The sequence below is a fragment of the Hypanus sabinus genome, chromosome X1 (assembly GCF_030144855.1).
Source record: "Hypanus sabinus isolate sHypSab1 chromosome X1, sHypSab1.hap1, whole genome shotgun sequence".
Taxonomy (NCBI): Eukaryota; Metazoa; Chordata; class Chondrichthyes; order Myliobatiformes; family Dasyatidae; genus Hypanus; species Hypanus sabinus.
Genome location: NC_082738.1, coordinates 23,710,149 through 23,730,792, shown reverse-complemented (window position 1 = coordinate 23,730,792; position 20,644 = coordinate 23,710,149). Strand labels below are relative to the sequence as shown.

The 20,644-nt window shown below is 43.8% G+C and overlaps 2 protein-coding genes across 3 annotated transcripts in view; one reads left to right on the top strand and one right to left on the bottom strand.

Moving 5' to 3' along the window:
* LOC132384701 (uncharacterized) overlaps positions 1-6,588 on the top strand; it is a 44,667-nt gene extending 38,079 nt beyond the window's left edge. For both annotated transcript variants that reach the window (XM_059956075.1, XM_059956076.1), the window contains 3 exons: positions 1,359-1,378; positions 3,389-3,608; positions 5,485-6,588. In XM_059956075.1, coding sequence (XP_059812058.1) covers positions 1,359-1,378; positions 3,389-3,608; positions 5,485-5,549 — 305 coding nt within the window. In that variant the 3' untranslated portion in view covers positions 5,550-6,588. The remainder of the gene's footprint in view (positions 1-1,358; positions 1,379-3,388; positions 3,609-5,484) is intronic.
* Positions 6,589-6,776: 188 nt separating this feature from the next.
* zgc:174906 (uncharacterized protein LOC571548 homolog) lies at positions 6,777-16,834 on the bottom strand. The gene is made up of 3 exons (XM_059956077.1): positions 16,336-16,834; positions 8,295-8,384; positions 6,777-7,137 (listed from the first exon to the last, which is right to left on the bottom strand). The coding sequence occupies exons 1-3, from the start codon at positions 16,616-16,618 to the stop codon at positions 6,848-6,850; spliced, it is 663 nt and encodes a 220-aa protein (XP_059812060.1). The 5' UTR covers positions 16,619-16,834; the 3' UTR covers positions 6,777-6,847.
* Between the last annotated feature and the right edge of the window lie 3,810 nt (positions 16,835-20,644).

Genomic DNA, 20,644 nt, shown 5'->3' with positions numbered 1-20,644 from the left:
GTTGTGAGTTCAAGCCCCAGCTGAGGTAGTGTGTTGTGTCCTTGAGCAAGGCACTTAATCACAAATTGCTCCACTCCACCCAGCTGAAAATGAGTACCTGCAAAATGCTGGGGGTTAACCTCGCAATAGACTGGCATCTGTCCTATCTGGGGGCGACTCATACTCTCAGTAGCTTCACGCCATAGAATGCCACACACCGGCCTGATGAGCCACAAAGGCCCTGGACAGACTTTAACAGTAGAGCACGTGATGGAGGAAGATGGCTTGAGGTGAATGAAGTTGGAATGTTCCATAGGGAGAACCTCTGTATCTGAGTGTGAAGCTGTGTGAAGGTTTGAGATAGGGAGGGAAGAGTCATAGAGAAGTACAGAACAGAAATATGCCTTTTGGCCTATCTAGTCCATGTCAAAACCACTTAAACTGCCTTCTCCCAGCGACCTGCACCGGGACCATAGCCCTCCATATTCCTACCATCCATTTATCTGTCCAAACTTCTCTTAAATGTTGAAATCAAGCTCGCATGGACCACTTGTGCTGGCTGCTCAGTCCACACTCTCACAACCCTCTAAGTGAAGTTTCCCCTCATGTTCTCCTGAAACTTCTCACCTTTCATCCTTAACCCATGATTGCTGGTTGTAGTCCCACCCAACCTCAGTGGAAAAAGCCTACTTGCATTTACCCTATCTAGACCCCTCATAATTGTGTATACCTATATCAAATCTCCCCTCAGTCTACCACATTCCAAAGAATACAGCCCTAACTTACTCAATTTTTCTTTATAACTCAAGTCCTCCAGACTCGGCAACATCCTTGGAAATTTTCTCTGTACTCTATTTCAAACTTGTTTACATCTTTCGTGTAGGTAGGTGACCAAAACTCTACAATGTCTTGTACAACTTCAACATAACATCCAATCTTCTGTACTCAGTACTTTGATTTATGAAGGCCAATGTGCTGGAAGCTTTCCTTGCGACCTTATCTACCTGTGGCGCCACTTTCAACTAATCATGTACCTGTATGCCCTGATCCCTTTGTTCTACCACACTCAGTGCCCTATTGCTCACTGTGTAAGACCTACCCTACCTTAAGTGGTGAGCTTTGGGAGGGTTAGATGGAGCATCAGAAGTGGGACATGGAGTAGTGGGGGTGCTGGAAGAGTAGTGGGTTTGAGGTGAATAGGTGGATAGATGTGTAGGGGGGGGTGTTGGGGGAGCAGTTGGAGGGTCTACTCTGAGAGCTGGGAGAGAGAGAGAGAACAGTGGGAGGAAGTGATATTTAATTTTTCTGTGATTTGTTACATGTGAATCTCCTCAAAAGTGTGAGCAAAACTTAATATTTGCTTTCTTTTGTTTTTTTAGCTATGGGATGCTGGTTAAAGGTAAGGTTCATTGTAATCAGGGTTCAAATAATGAAAGTAAAACTTGCTATGAGGTTGTGAATAGTAGCTGCCTGGTTTGCTGTACATTGTGCATGATGGACTTTTCCACTGATTTCAGTGTTAAGCACACAAACAATGGGCCAATGACTGAGATAGATTACAATCCCAATTGTCTTCACTTCCTGGTGGAAGTAACTCACATTATAGCATTTAGAATATAGCGCTGCTCCCATGAGATGGAGATTAAGTGTTCACCAATGTGGTGAATTGGTAGATTCACTGGCCAGAGAAAACAGATTGTAGTGGGTGTTACTCTGAGTGGAAGTCTGTGACCAGTGATGTGCCACAGGGATCAGTGCTGGTACCTGTATAATTTGAACGAAAATGTAGATTGGCTGATCAGTAATTTGTTGGTGATACAAAATTGGTGGATTTGTGGATAGTGAGGAAGGTTGTCAACAGATTCAGCAGGATATGGATGAGGTGCATCTATGAGTAGAGAAATGGCAGCTGGAGCTTAATGCAGACAAGTGTGAGGTAATGCACTTTGGGAGGTTAAATGTAAGAGGAAAGTATGCAGTAAATGGCAGATCATTTGGGAGAATTGATGTGCAAAGGGATCTTGGGGTGCAAGTCCACAGCTCCCTCTAAGTAGCAACACAAGTACAGGGGGTGGTAAAGAAGGTGTAAGGCTTGCCTTTAGTGGTCAAGGCATTAGGTGTAAAAGTAGGAAAGTCCTGTTGTAGCTGTATCAAACTTTAATTAAGCTATATTTGAAGTATTATGTACAATTCTGGTCACCACACTACAACAAGGATGTGGAGGCTTTGGAGAATTTGCAGATGGAGTTCACCAGGATGTTGCCTGGATTAGAGAGGCAGAAGCTGTTAAATTCTTTGTTGAACTTGAAGGATTTTTTTCTGTTTTACACAGTGAGTGGTGTGGGTGTGGAATACACAGCCAAGGGAATAGTGGAGGAAGTATAAGTTGTAATGTTCAGAAGGGAGTTTGCAGGGATACAAGGAGAGGGTGGGACTGCATTGCTCTTACATAGAGCTGGTATGGACTCAGTGGGCTGAATGGTCCTTCATGCTACAACCATCTTGTGCACTTCTATCAAGTCATCTCTCATCCTCCTTTGCTCCAGAGAGAAAAGCTCCGGCTTGTTGAACCTTTCCTCATAAAACATGCACTCTAATCAAGGCACCATCCTGGTAAATCTCCTCTGCACCCTCTCTAAAGCTTCCACATCCTTCCTATAATGAGTTGACCAAAACTGAATACAATGTAACTTATGCAATAGCAATACTCCAAGTGTGATCTTGCCAATGATTTGTACAACTGTAAAATGAAGTCATTGTGTCCTATACCTAATGTCACAGCTGATGAACGCAAGTATAACCATACACCTTCACCACTGCTTTCAGGGAATTATGTGCTTATAGCCCAGGACTCTCTGTGCTACAACACTCTCCAGGGCCCTGCCATCATTCACTGTACAGTATGTCATGAGTTAGCAACAGAAAAGAAAATATGAGCAAGAGAAGATGAGAGAAGGAAATACATTCAAGTGAGAGAACAGCCAGGCAGACACTGTGTCTGTGTGACATTCTTTTAGACCAATCTGTGAGTTCTTGGCAGGGTTACACTGACCATTCTGTCACATAGAAACTTCCTCTAAGGTCATCTGTAAGTCAGAAGTTGCATTCAAGCTGGTGCTCGTTTGACACAATCCCCCTGATTCTTTTAAGGGCAGCATTCAAATCTCAAACAGACTGATTCTAAACACAGAAAACGCTTGGTGTTTATTTAAAGGATTTGGAGAGAATGTCGGGGCGTTTCCTCACAGGAACACATGGAACATGGGACATAATATCAATGTCCAGGCACAAATGTAGTGCCTACTGGTTTCTATGGTGGAATTCCCAAACTTGTGATTTCACTGATTTGCAATGGCCTTAAGTTTCCTATTGTTGTTTCATAACACTAACTTACCGTGTCCTTACATAGGGGAAGCCGGGTAACATTGGTAATCCCAATCCAATTCTCCAAGAATCAGTGGAAGAGCAGGGACAACATACCAAGAACATAAATTGTGCAACTTTTTCAGTGGAGGAGTCAACATATTTCATCACTCCAGACTCTGACTTGAAAGATGACCAACTGTGCGGCAGAGGAAAGAGCACCAAGTACTTAGAACTGAAGCTGGATCAGCATGAGATGAAATTAGGTTTGACTTTGGCAATTTATTTACTTGAAATTGACCATGATGGTAAATTTCCACAAAGTTCTGGGTGGAAATATCTAGATTGAATGTAGCAACATGCTAATTTATTGAACAAATTGGGCCAGAAATTCTGGGGCTTAAGAGAGAGTGTGACCTGTGGATCAGCAGAATTTGAGATTTGCACCTTAATTCTCCAGTAATCTCAGCACCGAAAGTGATGGCTTCTACTTGATACTGCTGTGACAACCTGTTGATCGTGCAATGCCAATAATTCTCTCAAATCCAGATTAAAATTGTTCATTTTTTTGCGATTCTTAAAGATATGTAATTTTGCAAACTTTAACAGCTTGTCTAACATTTTTAGTCTCTCTGTCCCTTGCCTCTCTTTAATTTTTCTAGATCTGATTTGTCTCCAATTTGGTTCCCTATCATTTCTTTACTTTCTTAATCCTCAGATACATTTGTTATACCTGATGTTCAGCAGTTTCAGTATTCCTTTCATGGCTTCATTATCAGCCCATGTTCCAATAGGTCACAGTAAACATTTTTTGGAGATGAAGTGAGTGCAGGAAAAGAGTAGCTGAGAAAGCAGCACAAGACTTGTATTGCATTAGCAAAACCAGCACCTGTCCATCCCAAATTACTCAAGTGAGTAGCTTGCTGGTCCATTTCATAGGAAGGCTAAGAACCAAACTCGTTGTGTAGCACTGAAGTCACACATACCCAGATTGGGTAAAGATGTCTGGCTTCCTTCACAAATATTTATACATAGACACACACTCCAAGCTAGGGATAGTGCAGAATCAAAACCAGATTTATTATCATTGTGTCCTGAAATCTGTTGCTTTACAGTAGCAAATAAATAAAATTACTATAAATTATAAATAAATAGTGCAGAAGAGGAATAAAGAGGCAGTGTTCATGAACTGCTCAGAAATCTGTCAGTGGAGGGGAAGCTGTTCTTGGATCATTGAGTGTGGGTCTTCAGGCTCTTGTACCTTCTCCCTGAAGGTAGTAATTAGAAGAGGACATGTCCTGGGTGGTGAGAGTCCTTAGTGAGGGAATCCACTTTCTTAAGGCACCGCCTCTTGAAGATGTCCTCAGTGATGGGAAGGGTAGTGCCTGTGATGGAGCTGCTGAGTCTACAACCCTCTGTAGCCTCCAGCAATCATGTGCATTGGTGATTCAATACCAGACTGTAATGCAACCAGTTATAATGCTCTCCACCATACAACTGGCAAATTCTTTAGTGACATACCAACTCCTCAAGCTCCTAACGATAAGGTACTGCTGATGATAGTAAACAGGTATCAAGATTAGCTAAAACACATTTATTCAAATCTCTAACATATACACATTCTGTACATATGAGCAGGCTCTGTGGGCTCATTAGGAAGCCTATTGTTTCTGCCTTGTATGTGACTCCAGACTCAAACCGAAGTATTTGGCTGTTTAACTACTGAGCAAGCCATAACATTTAGCATTAAATACCAAAACTAGGTGTACAGGGTTATGACATAGTCCTTTCACATTCTGGGACTGGGGACACTGGGTTATCACACCATCCTTTCTCGCTCTGTGACTGGGTACACTGGATTATCACATTCTCCTTTCACACTCTGGGTTCACTGGGTTATCACACAGTCCTTTCAAACTCTGGGACTGGGGACACTGGATTATCACATTCTCCTTTCACACTCTGGGACTGGGTACACTGGCGCATCGCACTGTCGTTTCATACTCTGGGGCTGGGTACACTGGGTCATCCCCTGGTGTCCTTCAAATCTGGGTTTGGGTGATTTTTAATTTAATTTTCCTTTTTTCAGTGAAGACATTGTAAGATGTAGGTGGTTCTAAAATTGAACCTTTTATATTTCAGAAGTTCATACAATTTCGGCCATCAAGTCATCCGGCTCTGTGGAACCTTTTTGGAATGATATTTGATTAACAGTCATTCAGCAAGAACATGGAAACCACTATCTTTGTTCAAAACATCATTTTACTTAATTTGCGTCGGTTTCCTTTTTAAGATCTTACTCATTGTACAGTCAGCCTTCCTTATCCGCGGATTCTGCATGCACGGATTCAACCAACTGTAGATCAGGAGAACCCAGAAGTTCTCTCTCCAGCGCTCGTTGTTTGAGCACGTACAGACTATTTTTTGTCATTTTCCCTAAGCAATACAGTATAACAACTATTTGCATAGCATTTACATTGTATTAAGTATTATAAGTAATCTAGAGATGATTTAAAAGTACAGGCAGCCCCCGGGTTATGAACGAGTTCCGTTCCTGAGTCCGTCTTTAAGTCGGATTTGAAGTCAGGAACATCCGGTATTATGTAGCCTGAGTTAGTAAAACATTTGGCTTAGTATATATTTTACCTTTCAATGCATATAAAACACTTAAGAAACATATGTATTTCAATAATTAAACCACTGCTTTGCTTGGTAATAATTGTAGCTTTCATTGGGGCAGGGCCTTTCAAATGCTCCATTAAAATTGTTCTGATCATTGACCAACATAGCCTAACACTTTTCCAATGACCGATGGCGCTTCACCTCTTTCTAATCGCTTTATTATTTCCACTTTATTTTCAATCGTGATTGTGATTATTTTCGTGAACAGAAACACTGTGGATTCAGAGGTCCGCCACCAGGTCCTAATGTCCACCGCATTGAGACAGGTTAAATAAGGTCCGGGGTTCTGCTGGGTCCTAAAGACCACCGAATTGAGACAGGTCAAATAAGGGACTTGAGCATCTGCGTTTTTTGGTATTTGCGGGGGGGTTCTGGGACCAATCCCCCACGGATAAGGAGAGCAAACTGTATAGTTTTATAAAAAATTAAGACTATTCCTATGGCAAATTAATTTCTACTAATAATTGTACTATCATTTTAAAAATTGTTAAAGTATGATACATCATTTAATATCAGTGTCACTTGTGGATTTTTGTTTTATAAATCTAAGATTTTTATTTGTGATTTATTCAAAGGTTCATTTTTTATCAAAGTAATACACGAAATAACAATTAAATCTGAGATTCCGGTTCTTCAGATAGGCCTGAAACCAAGGAAATAAAGAGAATGGCAACATGATCACCAACCCCCAAACCATTCCCCCACACAAAAAAAAATGTGAAAGGTGAAAAACATAGAATTTAAAAAAGCTATAAGACTGAAAAAATTTATAACTGCAACTACTTAAAGGTATTAACGATTATTTAAGATCAAGATAACTTGATCATTGGTTTTCTTCAAGAAGACAGTCAATGTCTTCTGAACTGATGGGACAATCTTTGTTTGCAAGAATAGTGTGCAATCGCTCAGCAGTTGCCACTGCCTTTTCCCGATTCTTCCAGAGTACCAGCATTTTAAAGCGTTGCATGACTACGTCCTGTTCATCTGATACACAATGGTCGATGTCACATTCTTTCAGATTCAGGAACTCGATGCCAATTCGCTTCCAATTACGTCCGAGTTTTGAAGCCAGTCTCATCAGTTGTTTCTCAGTCACTGGCTTTGCCTCCAACTCTGTAAGCAATGAGATACTGAATTAAAACTTGGCCTGTGGATTCTCTGATGCCTTCTGTGGCAATGAGACAAAAATTAAATGTTTCCATGGGGCTGATCAACATCCAATACCTTCTGGTGGAAAATCTCTTCTATCTGGATATTGGGAATGGGAGCAGGATTAGGGTTATGATGCTGTTCACAGTTAAATATTCTGCTGGTAGTACTCAAGACTTTATTCTGAGCTGGAAGTGGGGACTTGGGGAGTAAACGTAATGCTGAGGAAAAGGAACATGTGGCTGTCCATTCTCTATACATTTTCCCAGTGGATGCATCCAAGGGGCAGAACAATGGAGTAATATGATTAAGCATTTTTACTAAGGCATGTTAGTAACGGAACATGCTGGGCCACTTGCATTGTTGGAGCTAGAACTGGGTTTGTCGAGATGAAAGACATGAACACTTGAAAACCCAGGCCCAAAAGAGAGCATCTCCCGCATGTAGAAAGCCCAATCAAACCACTGCGCGATCGATCAGCCCCATGTGCACCCGCCATATTCTCACAATTTATCTGATCAATTTTGTAGGGTTTGCTCCATATGGGATTACCACCATACGAAGGGCAACACTACTGCCAACCAGGACAATGGTGCAACTCTGCAGTGGGTGCATCTTCTGCAGAACCTGAAGGGGAGGAGTATGAAGGCAGGCTGGTGATGGGGTCTGGAGAAGTGAATGAGCTACCTTCACAAGGGCTAACATCAAGATCCATCACCATCCTTCACCCAGAGAAATGTGGCAGGTTTTCAAACATAGGATGTTAATCACATTTAGTGACAAGTGCACACCCCAGCATGTCAGGGTGAGTGGGAAGGGGAAATTACAATCATCTCCAGAACCCTACATGTATTGTAGTTCTATTTCTATGCAGGAAGAAGCTAATACTTGGGAGGAACAAAAAAAAATCTGCTAGAGGAACTCAGCAGTTCAAGTGGCATCTGTGGGGGTAAAGGAATGGTCAATGTTGTGGACGTTCGCATCTCCTAATAGTTGAGAGGTTTCTTATTTTGCATCATTTCAATGACAACATTGTCCCTTCTGAAATCTCATGGACTTGTTTGATAAATACTTTGATACTTGAATATGTTGAAGGAATATTTAAATATGACTTCACATACTGTTTTTCTTCGGGATGGGGTTCTCACTCTCTGAAGGATCACTCACAGTTCCAACGCTGTCCTGGCCTTTAGGTCTCTCCCTTTTTCTCTCTGTTAAATAAAGGAACAAAGAATGAAAACTTGGGACAAATCAAATTAAGATTCCAGCTTGGGAATTTCCAGAATATGTGGGTTAATTAACTGCTGTAAATTGCTCCTAGTGTGTAAGTAAGGGGTAGTATCCGGGGTGCGGGTGGGCAAAGACATGATAGGAGAATAAAATGGGATCAATAAAATGAGAACTTGATGGTCAATGTAGACTCTGAACTGAAGGACAAGTTTCTATGTTGTGTGACCCATTTACTTAATAATATTGGAATAGACATGAAACCACATATCAATGCATCTAATCAGAGCTCAATCATATGAACACCAATTGTACTTTCTTTGGTGCAATCTCAGAAGGTAGTAGTCAATGGGACGTGCTCTGACTGGAAGTCTGTGACTAGTGGTATCCTGCAGGGATCCATACTTGGACTGAATTGTGAATTGGGATGATGTTTTTACAGGGAAATGTACTATGGACATGTGGTCGATGTTTAAGGATCTCTTGCAGGATGTTAGGGATAAATTTGTCCTGGTGAGGAAGATAAAGAATGGTAGGGTGAAGGAACCATGGGTGACAAGTGAAGTGGAAAATCTAGTCAGGTGGAAGAAGGCAGCATACACGAGGTTTAGGAAGCAAGGATCAGATGGGTCTATTGAGGAATATAGGGTAGCAAGAAAGGAGCTTAAGAAGGGGCTGAGGAGAGCAAGAAGGGGGCATGAGAAGGCCTTGGCGAGTAGGGCAAAGGAAAACCCCAAGGCATTCTTCATTTATATGAAGAACAAAAGGATGACAGGAGTGAAGGTAGGACCGATTAGAGATAAAAGTGGGGAGATGTGCCTGGAGGCTGTGGAAGTGAGCGAGGTCCTCAATGAATACTTCTCTTTGGTATTCACCACTGAGAGGGAACTTGATGACGGTGAGGACAATATGAGTGAGGTTGATGTTCTGGAGCATGTTGATATTAAGGCAGAAGAGGTGTTGGAGTTGTTAAAATACATTAGGACGGTTAAGTCCCCGGGGCCTGACGGAATATTCCCCAGACTGCTCCACGATGCAAGGGAAGAGATTGCTGAACCTCTGGCTAGGATCTTTATGTCCTTGTTGTCCACAGGAATGGTACCGGAGGATTGGAGGGAGGCGAATGTTGTCCCCCTGTTCAAAAAAGGTAGTAGGGATAGTCCAGGTAATTATAGACCAGTGTGCCTCATGTTTGTGGTGGGAAAGCTGTAGGAAAAGATTCTTAGAGATAGGATCTATGGGCATTTAGAGAATCATGGTCTGATCAGGGACAGTCAGCATGGCTTTGTGAAGGGCAGATCGTGCCTAACAAGCCTGATAGTGTTCTTTGAGGAGGTGACCAGGCATGTAGATGAGGGTAGTGCAGTGGATGTGATCTACATGGATTTTAGTAAGGCATTTGACAAGGATCCACACGGTAGGCTTATTCAGGAAGTCAGAAGGCATGGGATCCAGGGAAGTTTGGCCAAGTGGATTCAGAATTGGCTTGCCTGGTGGAGGGAGTACATTCAGAATGGAGGGTTGTGACTAGTGGTGTCTCACAAGAACCTGTTCTTGGACCTCTACTTTTTGTGATTTTTATTAACGACCTGGATGAGGGGGTAGAAGGGTGGGTTGGCAAGTTTGCAGATGACACAAAAGATGGTAGCATTGTGGATAGTGTAGAGGATTGTCGAAGATTGCAGAGAGACATTGATAGGATGCAGAAGTGGGCTGAGAAGTGGCAGATGGAGTTCAACCCGGAGAAGTGTGAGATGGCACACTTTGGAAGGACAAACTCGAAGGCAGAGTACAAAATAAATGGCAGGATACTTGGTAGTGTGGAGGAGCAGAGGGATCTGGGGGTACATGTCCACAGATCCCTGAAAGTTGCCTCACAGGTAGATAGGGTAGTTAAGAAAGCTTATGGGTTGTCAGCTTTCATAAGTCGTTTAAGAGACGCGATGTAATGATGCAGCTCTATAAAACTCTAGTTAGGCCACACTTGGAGTACTGTGTCCAGTTCTGGTCGCCTCAATATAGGAAGGATGTGGAAGCATTGGAAAGGGTACAGAGGAGATTTACCAGAATGCTGCCTGGTTCAGAGTATGGATTATGATCAGAGATTAAGGGAGCTAGGGCTTTACTCTTTGGAGAGAAGGAGGATGAGAAGAGACATGATAGAGGTGTACAAGATATTAAGAGGAATAGACAGAGTGGACAGCCAGTATCTCTTCCCCAGGGCACCACTGCTCAGTACAAGAGGACATGGCTTTAAGGCAAGGGGAGGGAAGTTCAAGGGGGAGATTAGAGGAAGGTTTTTTACTCAGAGAGTGATTGGTGCGTGGAATGCACGGCCTGAGTCAGTGGTGGAGGCAGATACACTAGTGAAGTTTAAGAGACTACTAGACAGGTATATGGAGGAATTTAAGGTGGGGGGTTATATGGGAGGCAGGGTTTAAGGGTCGGCATAACATTGTGGGCCGAAGGGCCTGTAATGTGCTGTACTATTCTATGTTCTATATATATGACCTGGGGGATTTCAATATGCAGGCAGACTGGGAAAATCACATTGGTGCTCGATCCCAAGAGAAGGAATTTGGTAGAATGCTTACAAGATGGCTTTTTAGAGCAGCTCGAGGAAACCCGCGCCCAATGATATTGGTCCCTCTCAGGTTCAGGTGTAACCTTTTTGTACATTATACCTCCCCAGGAGAGCTCTCAATGATCCAGAAATCTGAAACCCTGCCCCCTGCACCTACTACTCAGCCACGCAGTTATCTGGCTAATCATTCTATTCTTACCCTAACTGGGGCATGGCACAGGCATCAATTCAGAGATTACTATCCTTGAGCTTTTTATGTAACTCTCTATATTCTCTCTTCAGGACCTCATCACTTTTCCTACTTAAGTCATTGATAGCAATATGTACCATGACTTCTGGATGTTCACCCTCTGCATATAAAATGCCAATGCAAGACATCCCTGACCCTGGTACCAATATATATCAATATATCATCCAGGTGTCTCTTTCACATCCACAAAATATCCCCTATCACTACTGCACTCCTCTTTTCCTACCTAGTAAAGGATACAACAGGAGACAATCAGCTGCAGATATGGGTGAAAAAGTAACAGATGGGGTTTAGCCCAGCGAAATGTGAGGTGATGAACCTTGGGAGATCAAATGTAAAGGGACAGTACACTCTTAATGACAAGATGCTTAACAGTGTTAGCGTGCAAAAGGATCTTGGGATTCATAGCTCTCTGAAAGTGAGGTGGTAAAGGAGGCAAATAGCATGCTTCCCTTTCTTAGTCAAGGAATTAAGTTTAAGAGTTGTCAAGTTATGTTTCAGCTTCATAAAACTCTAGTTGGGCTTCATTTGGAGTATTGCCTACAGTTCTAGTCATTCCGTTATTGGAGAATGGGGAGACTTTGAGGAGGGTGCAGAAAAGGTTTATCAGGATGCTGCCTGGATTAGAGGGCAAGTGACAAACTGGAGCTGTTTTCTGTGGAGTGGTAGAGGCCAAGAGAAGAGATTATGAGAGGCATAAACAGACAACCACTATCTTTTGGTTGAAAAGTCTAATATCAGAGGGTTTGTGAAGGGTAACTTCAAAGGGTATGTGCAAGGCAAGTTTTTTTACACAAAGAGAAGTGAGTACCTGTAATGCACTGCTGAAATAATAGAATCAGAATAATCAGAATCCTTTATTATCGCCAAGTATGAGGACGCATACAGGGAATTTGATGCCGGTTTCCCTGAGCTCTCTCTGTACAGAATTAAAAGCAAACAAAAACAATAGTACAAATAATCATAAACTATATACAATCAGGTCCACCTCATTGAATGTACAGGTGGACTTGATGTATAATACACTAAAATCCAAGTGTTCATAAGACTGATGGCATATGGAAAGAAACTGTTCTTGTACCTATTTGTCCTGGCATACAGTGATCTAAAGCGCCTACCAGAAGGAAGGAGTTGGAACAGGTGATGTCCGGGGTGTGATGGGTCTACAGTAATGCTGCTTGCTCGCTTCCTGACTCTAGATGCATATAAGTCCTGGATCGAGGGCAGCTTCACACCAATAATCCTTTCCGCAGCACTGACGGTTTTTTGGAGTCCATTCTTGTCTTGTTTGGTAGCTGATCCAAACCAGACAATGATGGACAAACAGAGAACAGACTGGATTATTCCTGAATAGAATTGAATCAGCAGCTCCCGAGGCAGGTTGTACTTCCTGAGTAGATGTAGGAAATACAACCTCTGCTGAGCCTTTTTGATAAAACTGTCCGCGTTGGGTGTCCACTTCAGGTCCTGGGAGACTGTGACACCCAGAAATCTGAAGGTCTCCACAGCGGACACAACACTGTTGAGTATAGTGAGTGGGGGGTGTATTGGGGGGCTCCTCCTGAAGTCCACTGTCATCTCCACAGTCTTGAGCATATTTAGCTCCAGATTGTTCCGACCACACCAGACGACCAGCCGTTCCACCTCCCGTCTGCATAGAGACTCATCACCGTCTCAGATAAGGCCAATGACAGTTGTGTCATCTGCAAACTTCAGGCGTTTAACAGATGTGAGGTGTAGTCATTAGTGTAAAGGGGGAAGAACATCCCTGGGGGGCACTGGTACTGATTGTCCGGGTGCTGGAGATGATGCTCCCCAGCCTCTCTTGCTGCACCCTGTCAGTCGGGAAGCTTGTTATCCACTGACAGATGGCGGGGGAGACAGTAAGCTGGATGAGTTTGGAGTGGAGGATTTCTGGGACGATGGTGTTGAGCGCCGAGCTAAAGTCAACAAACAGGACCCTCACAGAAGTTGCTGGGTTGTCGAGATGTTGTAGAATGTAATGCAGTCCCATGTTGACTGTATCATCCACTGACCTATTTGCCCGATAAGCAAACTGCAGAAGTTCCAGCAGGGGGCCTATGATGTCCTTCAGGTGAGCCAACACTAGTCTCTCAAAGGACTTCATGACCACAGATGTCAAAACAACAGGCCTGTAGTCATCTAGTCCCTCAATAGTGGGTTTCTTAGGGACTGGAATGATAATGGAGCGCTTGAAGCAATGAGGGACTTCACACAGCTCCAGTAATCTACTGAAGATCCGTGTGTAAATGGGGGCCAGCTGATCAGCGCAGGTCTTCAGGCAGGAGGGTGACACACCGTCTGGGCCTGGCGCTTTCCTGGTCTTCTGCCTCCGGAGCAGCTGACTCACCTCCCTCTCACAGATCCTAAGTGCAGGTACAAGGGAGTTGAAGTGAAGGGGGGTAGGGGGAGCAGTTTTTGTAATGTGGGGTGAGAAAGCGGATACTAAGATGTCAGGGTGATGGATGATGGGGGTTGCAGGTAAGTCTGTGTTTTGGCTGGGGGAAATGAAGGTGTCGAATCTACAATAAAACTTGTTCAATCGTCAGCTAGTTGATGGTTCTCCACAGCCTGAGGGAATGGTTTCTTGTAGTTGGTGATCTCTTGGAGCCCCTTCCACACTGACATTGGGCCATTGTCTGAAAACATGTTTTGCCATTTTCCAATGTAGCGCTTCTTCGCTGCCTTAATCTCCCTGGTCAGTGTGTTCCTGGCTCGTTTGTACAGAATCCTGTCCCCTCTTCTGTATGCCTCCTTCTCCCGACGAAGCTGCCTGAGTTGTGATGTGAACCGGGGCTTGTTGTTATTGAATGTGCAGAAGGTTTTTGTTGGAATGCACATGTCTTCACAAAAACTGATGTATGAGGTCACAGTGACAGATCATGAAGATCTGTAGCTGCAGCCTCAAAGACACTCCAATCCATGCAGTCGAAACAGGCCTGAAGTTCCAGCTTTGACTCATTGGTCCATCTCCTGACTGTCCTGACAACAGGCTTAACCAATCGTAGTTTCTGCCTGTATGCCAGGAGAAGGTGAACCAGGCAGTGGTCGGAGAGACCCAAGGCTGCCCGTGTAACAGAGCGATATGCATCCCTTATTATCGTGTAGCAGTGGTACAGTATGTTAGTGTCTCTGGTGGGACACTTAATATGTTGTCTAAATTTTGGCAATTCGTGGCCAAGGTTTGCCCTGTTACAGTCACTAAGAACAATGAGCAAGGAGTCTGGATGTTTATTCTCCACTTCAGTAATCTGGTCAGCCAGGTGTTGTAGCGCCTCCCTGATGCAGGCCTGAGGTGGAATGTAGACGCCGACCAGAGTGGAGGCAAGTACAATAGAGACATTCAAGAGGCTCTCAGATTGGCACATGAGTGTGCAGGGAACGTAAGGGACTAATTTAGTCAGGCAGTTGATTACTAATTTAATTAGTTCAGCACCATATTCTATGAGTAAACTGTTATGTGATCTAACCTTTCTGCCTCTCTTCCTGTCAAAGATGAAGCTTAGCATTAAGATAAGAGCCCATGGTATTACAGGAAAGATACAAGCATAGATAGAGCATTGGCTGATTGGCAGAGGACACAAAGAGTGGGAATAAAGGGAGCCTTTTCTGGTTGGCTGTCAGTGACTAGTGTGTTCTGCAGGGGTCTAGGTTGGGACTGCTTCTTTTTACATTGTATGTCAATGATTTGGATGATGGAATTAATGGCTTTGTGGCCAAGTTTACAGATGATACAAAGATAGGTAGAGGGGCAGAAAGCATTGAGGAAGCAGGGAGGCAGTGTATGGTCATGCACTTTGGTAGAAGGAATAAAAACACAGACTATTTTCTAAATGTGGAGAAAATTTAAAATCTGAGGTGCAATGGAACTTGGGAGTCCTTGTGCAAGGTTCCCTAAAGGTTCCTTTGCAGGTTGAGTCGATGGTGAGGAAGGCAAATGCAATGTTAGCATTCATTTCCAGAGGACTAGAATACAAGAGCAAGGATATAATGCTGAAGCATTATAAGGTATTGGTGAGGCCTCACTTGAAGTATTGTAAGTGATTTTGGACCCCTTACCTAAGGAAGGATATGCTGACATTAGAAAGGGTTCAGGGGTTCACAAGAATGATTCCGGGAATGAAAGGCTTATTGTATGAGGAGCGTATGATGGGCCTCTGGGCCTGTACTCATTGGAATTTAGAAGAATGAGGGGGATCTCATTGAAACCTATCGAATGTTAAAAGACCTAGAGTGGATGTGGGAAGGATGCTTCCTTTGGTAGGGGAGTCTAGGACTGGAGGGCACAGCCTCAGAATAGAGGGACATCCATTTAAAAGAGAAATGAGGAGGAATTTTTTTAGCCAGAAGGCCTAATTCTGCTCCTATGTCTTATGGTTGTAAGTGAATAACCCCAAACTTCTGGTCACCCGTCCTAATATCTCCTTAAGTGTCTCTGAATAAATGTTTGTTTGCTATTGACCTCAAAAGCATTATGAATGTAATAAGAACATAAGTAGGCCACTTGGTCCCTCAAGGCTGCCCTGCCATTCAATGGTTATGGCTGATTTACTCCAGACCTTCTCTATGCCAGTTCCCAGTAGTCCTATGAAACGTTGATTTTCAAACGCTTACCTACTTCCACTTTAAATGCTTCCAATGATCCAGCTTCCACAAACTTCAGGGGTAAATAATTCAAGCGATTCACCAAAAGGTTCCTCTGCCCTCAGTTTTGATTGACCTATAGATCTATGGAAAAGAGTATAGTCGATGTTTCGGGCGAGATGCTGCATGGCCTGCTGAGTTCCTCCAGCATTTTGTGTGTGTGTGTGTTGCAAGAACTTAAAAAGTTCTTTACTAATTATTCTGGAGTGGGACAGCAAGAAGGTTGTTTAGCTCACCGGTGAAATGAATGGGAGAAAGTGGGAACGTAGGAGAATACAGGCGGATGTTTAGTGATGGAAAACAAGTATTTGTTGTCAACATTCAGGGAAGGTGTGCTTTTTCTGTTTACAGCCTGCTCTTATTGTGGGTCCTGACTAACTTGTTCATTTGATGGCTGAGTTTCTTGGGGCAATTTCAATCAGCGTGTCAATCTTACCTTGCGTCTTTTCTATGGATCCGTTCCTCTCTCCTCCATCTGCGAACATCCCCTCCAGATCGCGCCTTGGGATAGCATGAATAACATCTCTGGTGATATCCACCGCCTTCTCGCCATAGTGATTCTGGAGCAATTGTGCAATTTCCACGCGTGTTTTGTCTTCCAGCTGACCACTGGGTATCAGTTTCCTCTTGACGCTTTCCCTGAGATGAAACTTGAATCGTTTCAAGTCTTCCTCGGTCAGTTCATCAAGGACTTTGAGTATAAGACATTTTGGTGTCATGACGGCTTCACGTTAAATGGGACCCAGTCCCGTCTTTCCACGATAGCACACAAAGATTCGGGTGCAGAAAAGCTCAATTCAGGAATCCGTCCCAAAGTATGCTTAGTACGCCTCAATTAACGCATAGCTAGTTCTTAGATTCTCGTTTAAGATGTAAGAAGTTCCGATTATAAAGCGCGGATTCACGAAAGGAAAGATTTCCAGCAGGAAGTAAACTGCGTGCTCTACCCTGCCCCGCTCCGGTTGCTGCCAGGAACTGCAACCGACGAAACAACAAGGCGCCAAACTGAGCAGCGTTAGCCCTGGTTGGAGTCACTGCCAGCCGTGTGTACTGAAACAGCGGGATGGAACAGTTCGAGAAGGTTGGCAGACAGTCTCTCTCATTCCAGGATTCAAAGATAGGCAACTCAGGGGACCATACTCCAGTTTGTTTCACACTAGGAAGTCTTAAATTAGTGACTGGTTGAATTCAGACATCCCACCCTGCAAAAACTCATTTCAGGGAGGTAGCACCCCACCCCAGGTCGACCTCCAAGGGTGTATATATACAGGACATTTGATTATGAAAGACAATTTATTTGATCATGTATTGAAACTATTTACACACACACACATATTATATATTCCTTGTTGAGTATTTTGTTGACAGTCTCAATGCTAATAGCTAAATGCTAATACAAATAGCTTTTCTATTTCTTTTGCAATCCGTGCACTGTGATGTGGCTTGCTTGGCAGATTTGAGCATTTTGCCAGAAGTCTCAACCTCATAGCAGTCTGTGTCAATGAATTTGTTAATCTCAGATTCACAAGATTCACAATTATATTATCAATGAGTCGTTTTTTTTATTCTATTACAACTTTAAGCAAGTTTACAGGGAGTTTGGCCTCATCACACAGGACATCAATAGAGTAGCTCCTTAGCAGCTAGCCAGCTAGTTTAAATAACGTTAGCTAGCTAATAAACAAATGACACCTGTTAAACTCACCTCAACATGTCTTTTACAGTCATTTAACCCACCATGGGCAATATAAAAATCACTGTTGCAAACAGTGCAGTGAGCAACACTGTCATTATTTTTGACCATTATTGGGCAGGGATACACTTTAGTGTAGTCTGGGGTGAAGAGCGTTTTATATTTTCTTTTTTTGGAATACTCTGCCACGGTACTGCAGGACACTAAACTGAACTGATGGACAACGAAAGAGAGAGAGAGGTTGACTGTAAAGCCCGCCCACAGAGAAAACTGATAGGTCTACTTAGCACGAAGAGAGACCCATCAGGATGCTCCCTCTGTCACTCTCTCGCTACGTCTGTCACTTGCTCTCTCTGTCTCTCTCTCAAAAAAAATGATTTCCGGGATATTGTATATAATTTGCAGGCTTCAGGGAGCCGCTATCAATATGCAGGAGACTCACTGAACTTCCAGGAGAGGTGGGATGTACTTGTAGGTTTTTGCAAATAAAACAAAGTGAGGTGTTTTATGTTTAATGAAGCCTGTAACACATTTATTGAACTCCAAAACCTAAACACCAAAGCACACTAAAAATCTTTAGGTAATTACGTTATCACGTCAGACCAGCCTCTTAAAGCGAAACCCCAACTCAGTGTTGGTGGTTGTGAATTATGTACATTTTTCCCAATTGCTTTACCCTACACAGTCCCCCACCCCCCCAGAATTCACTAAAACCAATATCATGAGCCTGTCTGTTAACTCAAATGAGCCAGTTGACTCAGGTCCTGTGTCCCATGGGTGGAGGAACAGCAGGTGCCTCTGGCTTGTCATGGTCTGGTTGTGATGCCAGGGGCATGGTATCGGAGTCCTCCAAATCTTGGTGTGTTGGATTAAGGTGATCTATTGAAATATGTTGAGGTTTGCCCCTCTTATCTATGTTATAAGTCTGCTCTCCCCATTCCAAAACATGGAAGGGACCATCCATCGTTAGGGGGCCGAAGGGGATGTTGGTGTGCATCACAGAGGCCGAAAACAAACGAGGCGGAATGTAGGTCAACAGGAACCCAAGAGTGCTGTACACCACGATGGGAGGTAGGAATAGGAATTGAATTTATAGAGGAGGGTGGAATGCTGTTGAGAGGCTGACCAGGTGGTCATGGCAGCAGGAATAAAATCACTTGGCACTTGTAACAGCTGCCCATATCCCAACTCTGTCACGGACAACTGCAGGTCCTCTCTTGGAGTTGTTCTGAGCCCCAAAAGGACCCATGGGAGATGATCATACCAACATTCATCTGTCAGGGAAGCCCTCAGTGCAGCCTTAAAGGAGCAGTGAAACCGTTTGCTTAGGCCATTGGACTGTGGGTGGTACACCATGGTGTGATGTAGCCTAATGCTGAGGTTCTGGGGCATCGCAGCCCAGAGGTCTGATATGAATTGGGGAACACTGTCAGATGAAATATCAAATGGAGTGCCAAACCAAACAACCCCGGTGCTGATGAACACCCGAGGCACGCCTGCAGCCATCGTCACTGCTGGAGTGATGATCCCTGGCCCCCCGGTGGAGGGACAGCCTTTGGCACCCCGGTTGTATGATCCACCAAGGTAAGAAGTTGCATAAAACCGCAGGATGGGGGAAGAGGACCAACAAGTGCCACATTGACATGGTCAAACCGTTGCTTGGGGAACTCAATAATGTGCCAATGGTGCCTGTACATGAGGGTTAATTTTTTCCCGCTGGCACTCCACACAAGCTGCAGTCCAATCATGCTCGTCCTTTCTGAAGCCATACCAAACAAGCTTTAGTGCAATCTGTTTCTGTAAGGTCTGGGCTAGATGCGAGAGGTGATGTATAGAGTTGAAAACAGTCCATCTCCAGTTTGCGGGCACGATGGGGTGAGTGTGACCAGTTGAGACATCACACTGGAGAGAAACCCCAGCTTCCCTGAAATTAATGTCAGCCTACAGTAGGCTGATGACTGCTGTTCGGTAAGCCTGGACCTCTGGGTCAGCCACAGCATTATTCATGATATGTCGTATATCCATTGTGAACTCATATATTTTGGCCAGTTGGCATTGCTGCCATGCAGACCAAGCATCTGATATTTTGGCCAGTGCGTGCACGAGGGGGTTTGTGGTCAATGAATGCTCTGAAATGGCAACCCTCTACAAGAAAATGAAAATGGCAGACAGCCGTATAGAGACTGAGAAGCTCATTGACAAACACGCTGTACTTTCTTTCGGAGAGACAGAGCTGCCAGCTGAAGAACATGAGCAGCTGCCCATGCCTCCAACCAGCTGTTCATGCAGAGCACCCACAGCATAGTCTGAAGTGTCAGAAGTAATTGCTATAGGTGCATTGGACAGCCAGTGTGCCGGTAGGGTCACATTAGAAAGAGCTTATTTGGAATTATCAAATGCCCTGGTTATATCCACTGACTAGACAAGCACTTAATTAGAGGTGTTTCCTTTAAGTGCACTACACAAGGGAAGCACAAGCTCAGCAGCTCACCAGATGAAGCAGTGAGAGAAATTCACCTTGCCAAAAACTCATGTAGTTGTTATTATATTGCGGGGTGGTGAGAAATCCATAATACTTTTGATGGGAGGGGTTTTGCATCTTCTGTGGAGATGCGATGGCCGAGAAAGTCAATGGTTGAGACCCAAACTGGCATTTAGCAGGGGAAATAATCAACACATGTTGGCTTAAGCTCTCGAAAAGTGTGCAGAGATGAGATATGTGTTCAGATTTGGATGCACTGGTGACAAATGTGTCATCCAGATAAACAAAAAGAAAATCTAAGTCTTTTAACATGGAGTTCATCAGCTATTGGAGAGTCTGCGCTGCATTTTTCAGGCCAAATGACATTGCCAGAAATTCAAAAGCCTAACAGGGTTATCCCAGCTGTTTTGGGAATGTTCTTCGAGCACACAGGCACCTGATGATAGCCCCTAACTAGATTAGCTTTGGGGGAAAAATAATTTTCCAGCTAAGGGTGCCGAAAAGTCCTGGATGCAAGGGACCACCAGGTAACAATCGTAAGCCGTCAGTAATGGCAACCACCATCGGGCT

Bases quoted from the DNA above. Each gene is read 5' to 3' on its own strand.
- zgc:174906 (XM_059956077.1), bottom strand. From the start codon at position 16,618: ATGACACCAAAATGTCTTATACTCAAAGTCCTTGATGAACTGACCGAG. The intron at 8,385-16,335 runs GTAAGATTGACA...TTTATTTAACAG, and splicing joins ATCCATAGAAAAGACGCAAG to AGAGAAAAAGGGAGAGACCT. The intron at 7,138-8,294 runs GTATGTGAAGTC...CATTGCTTACAG, and splicing joins CCCCATCCCGAAGAAAAACA to AGTTGGAGGCAAAGCCAGTG.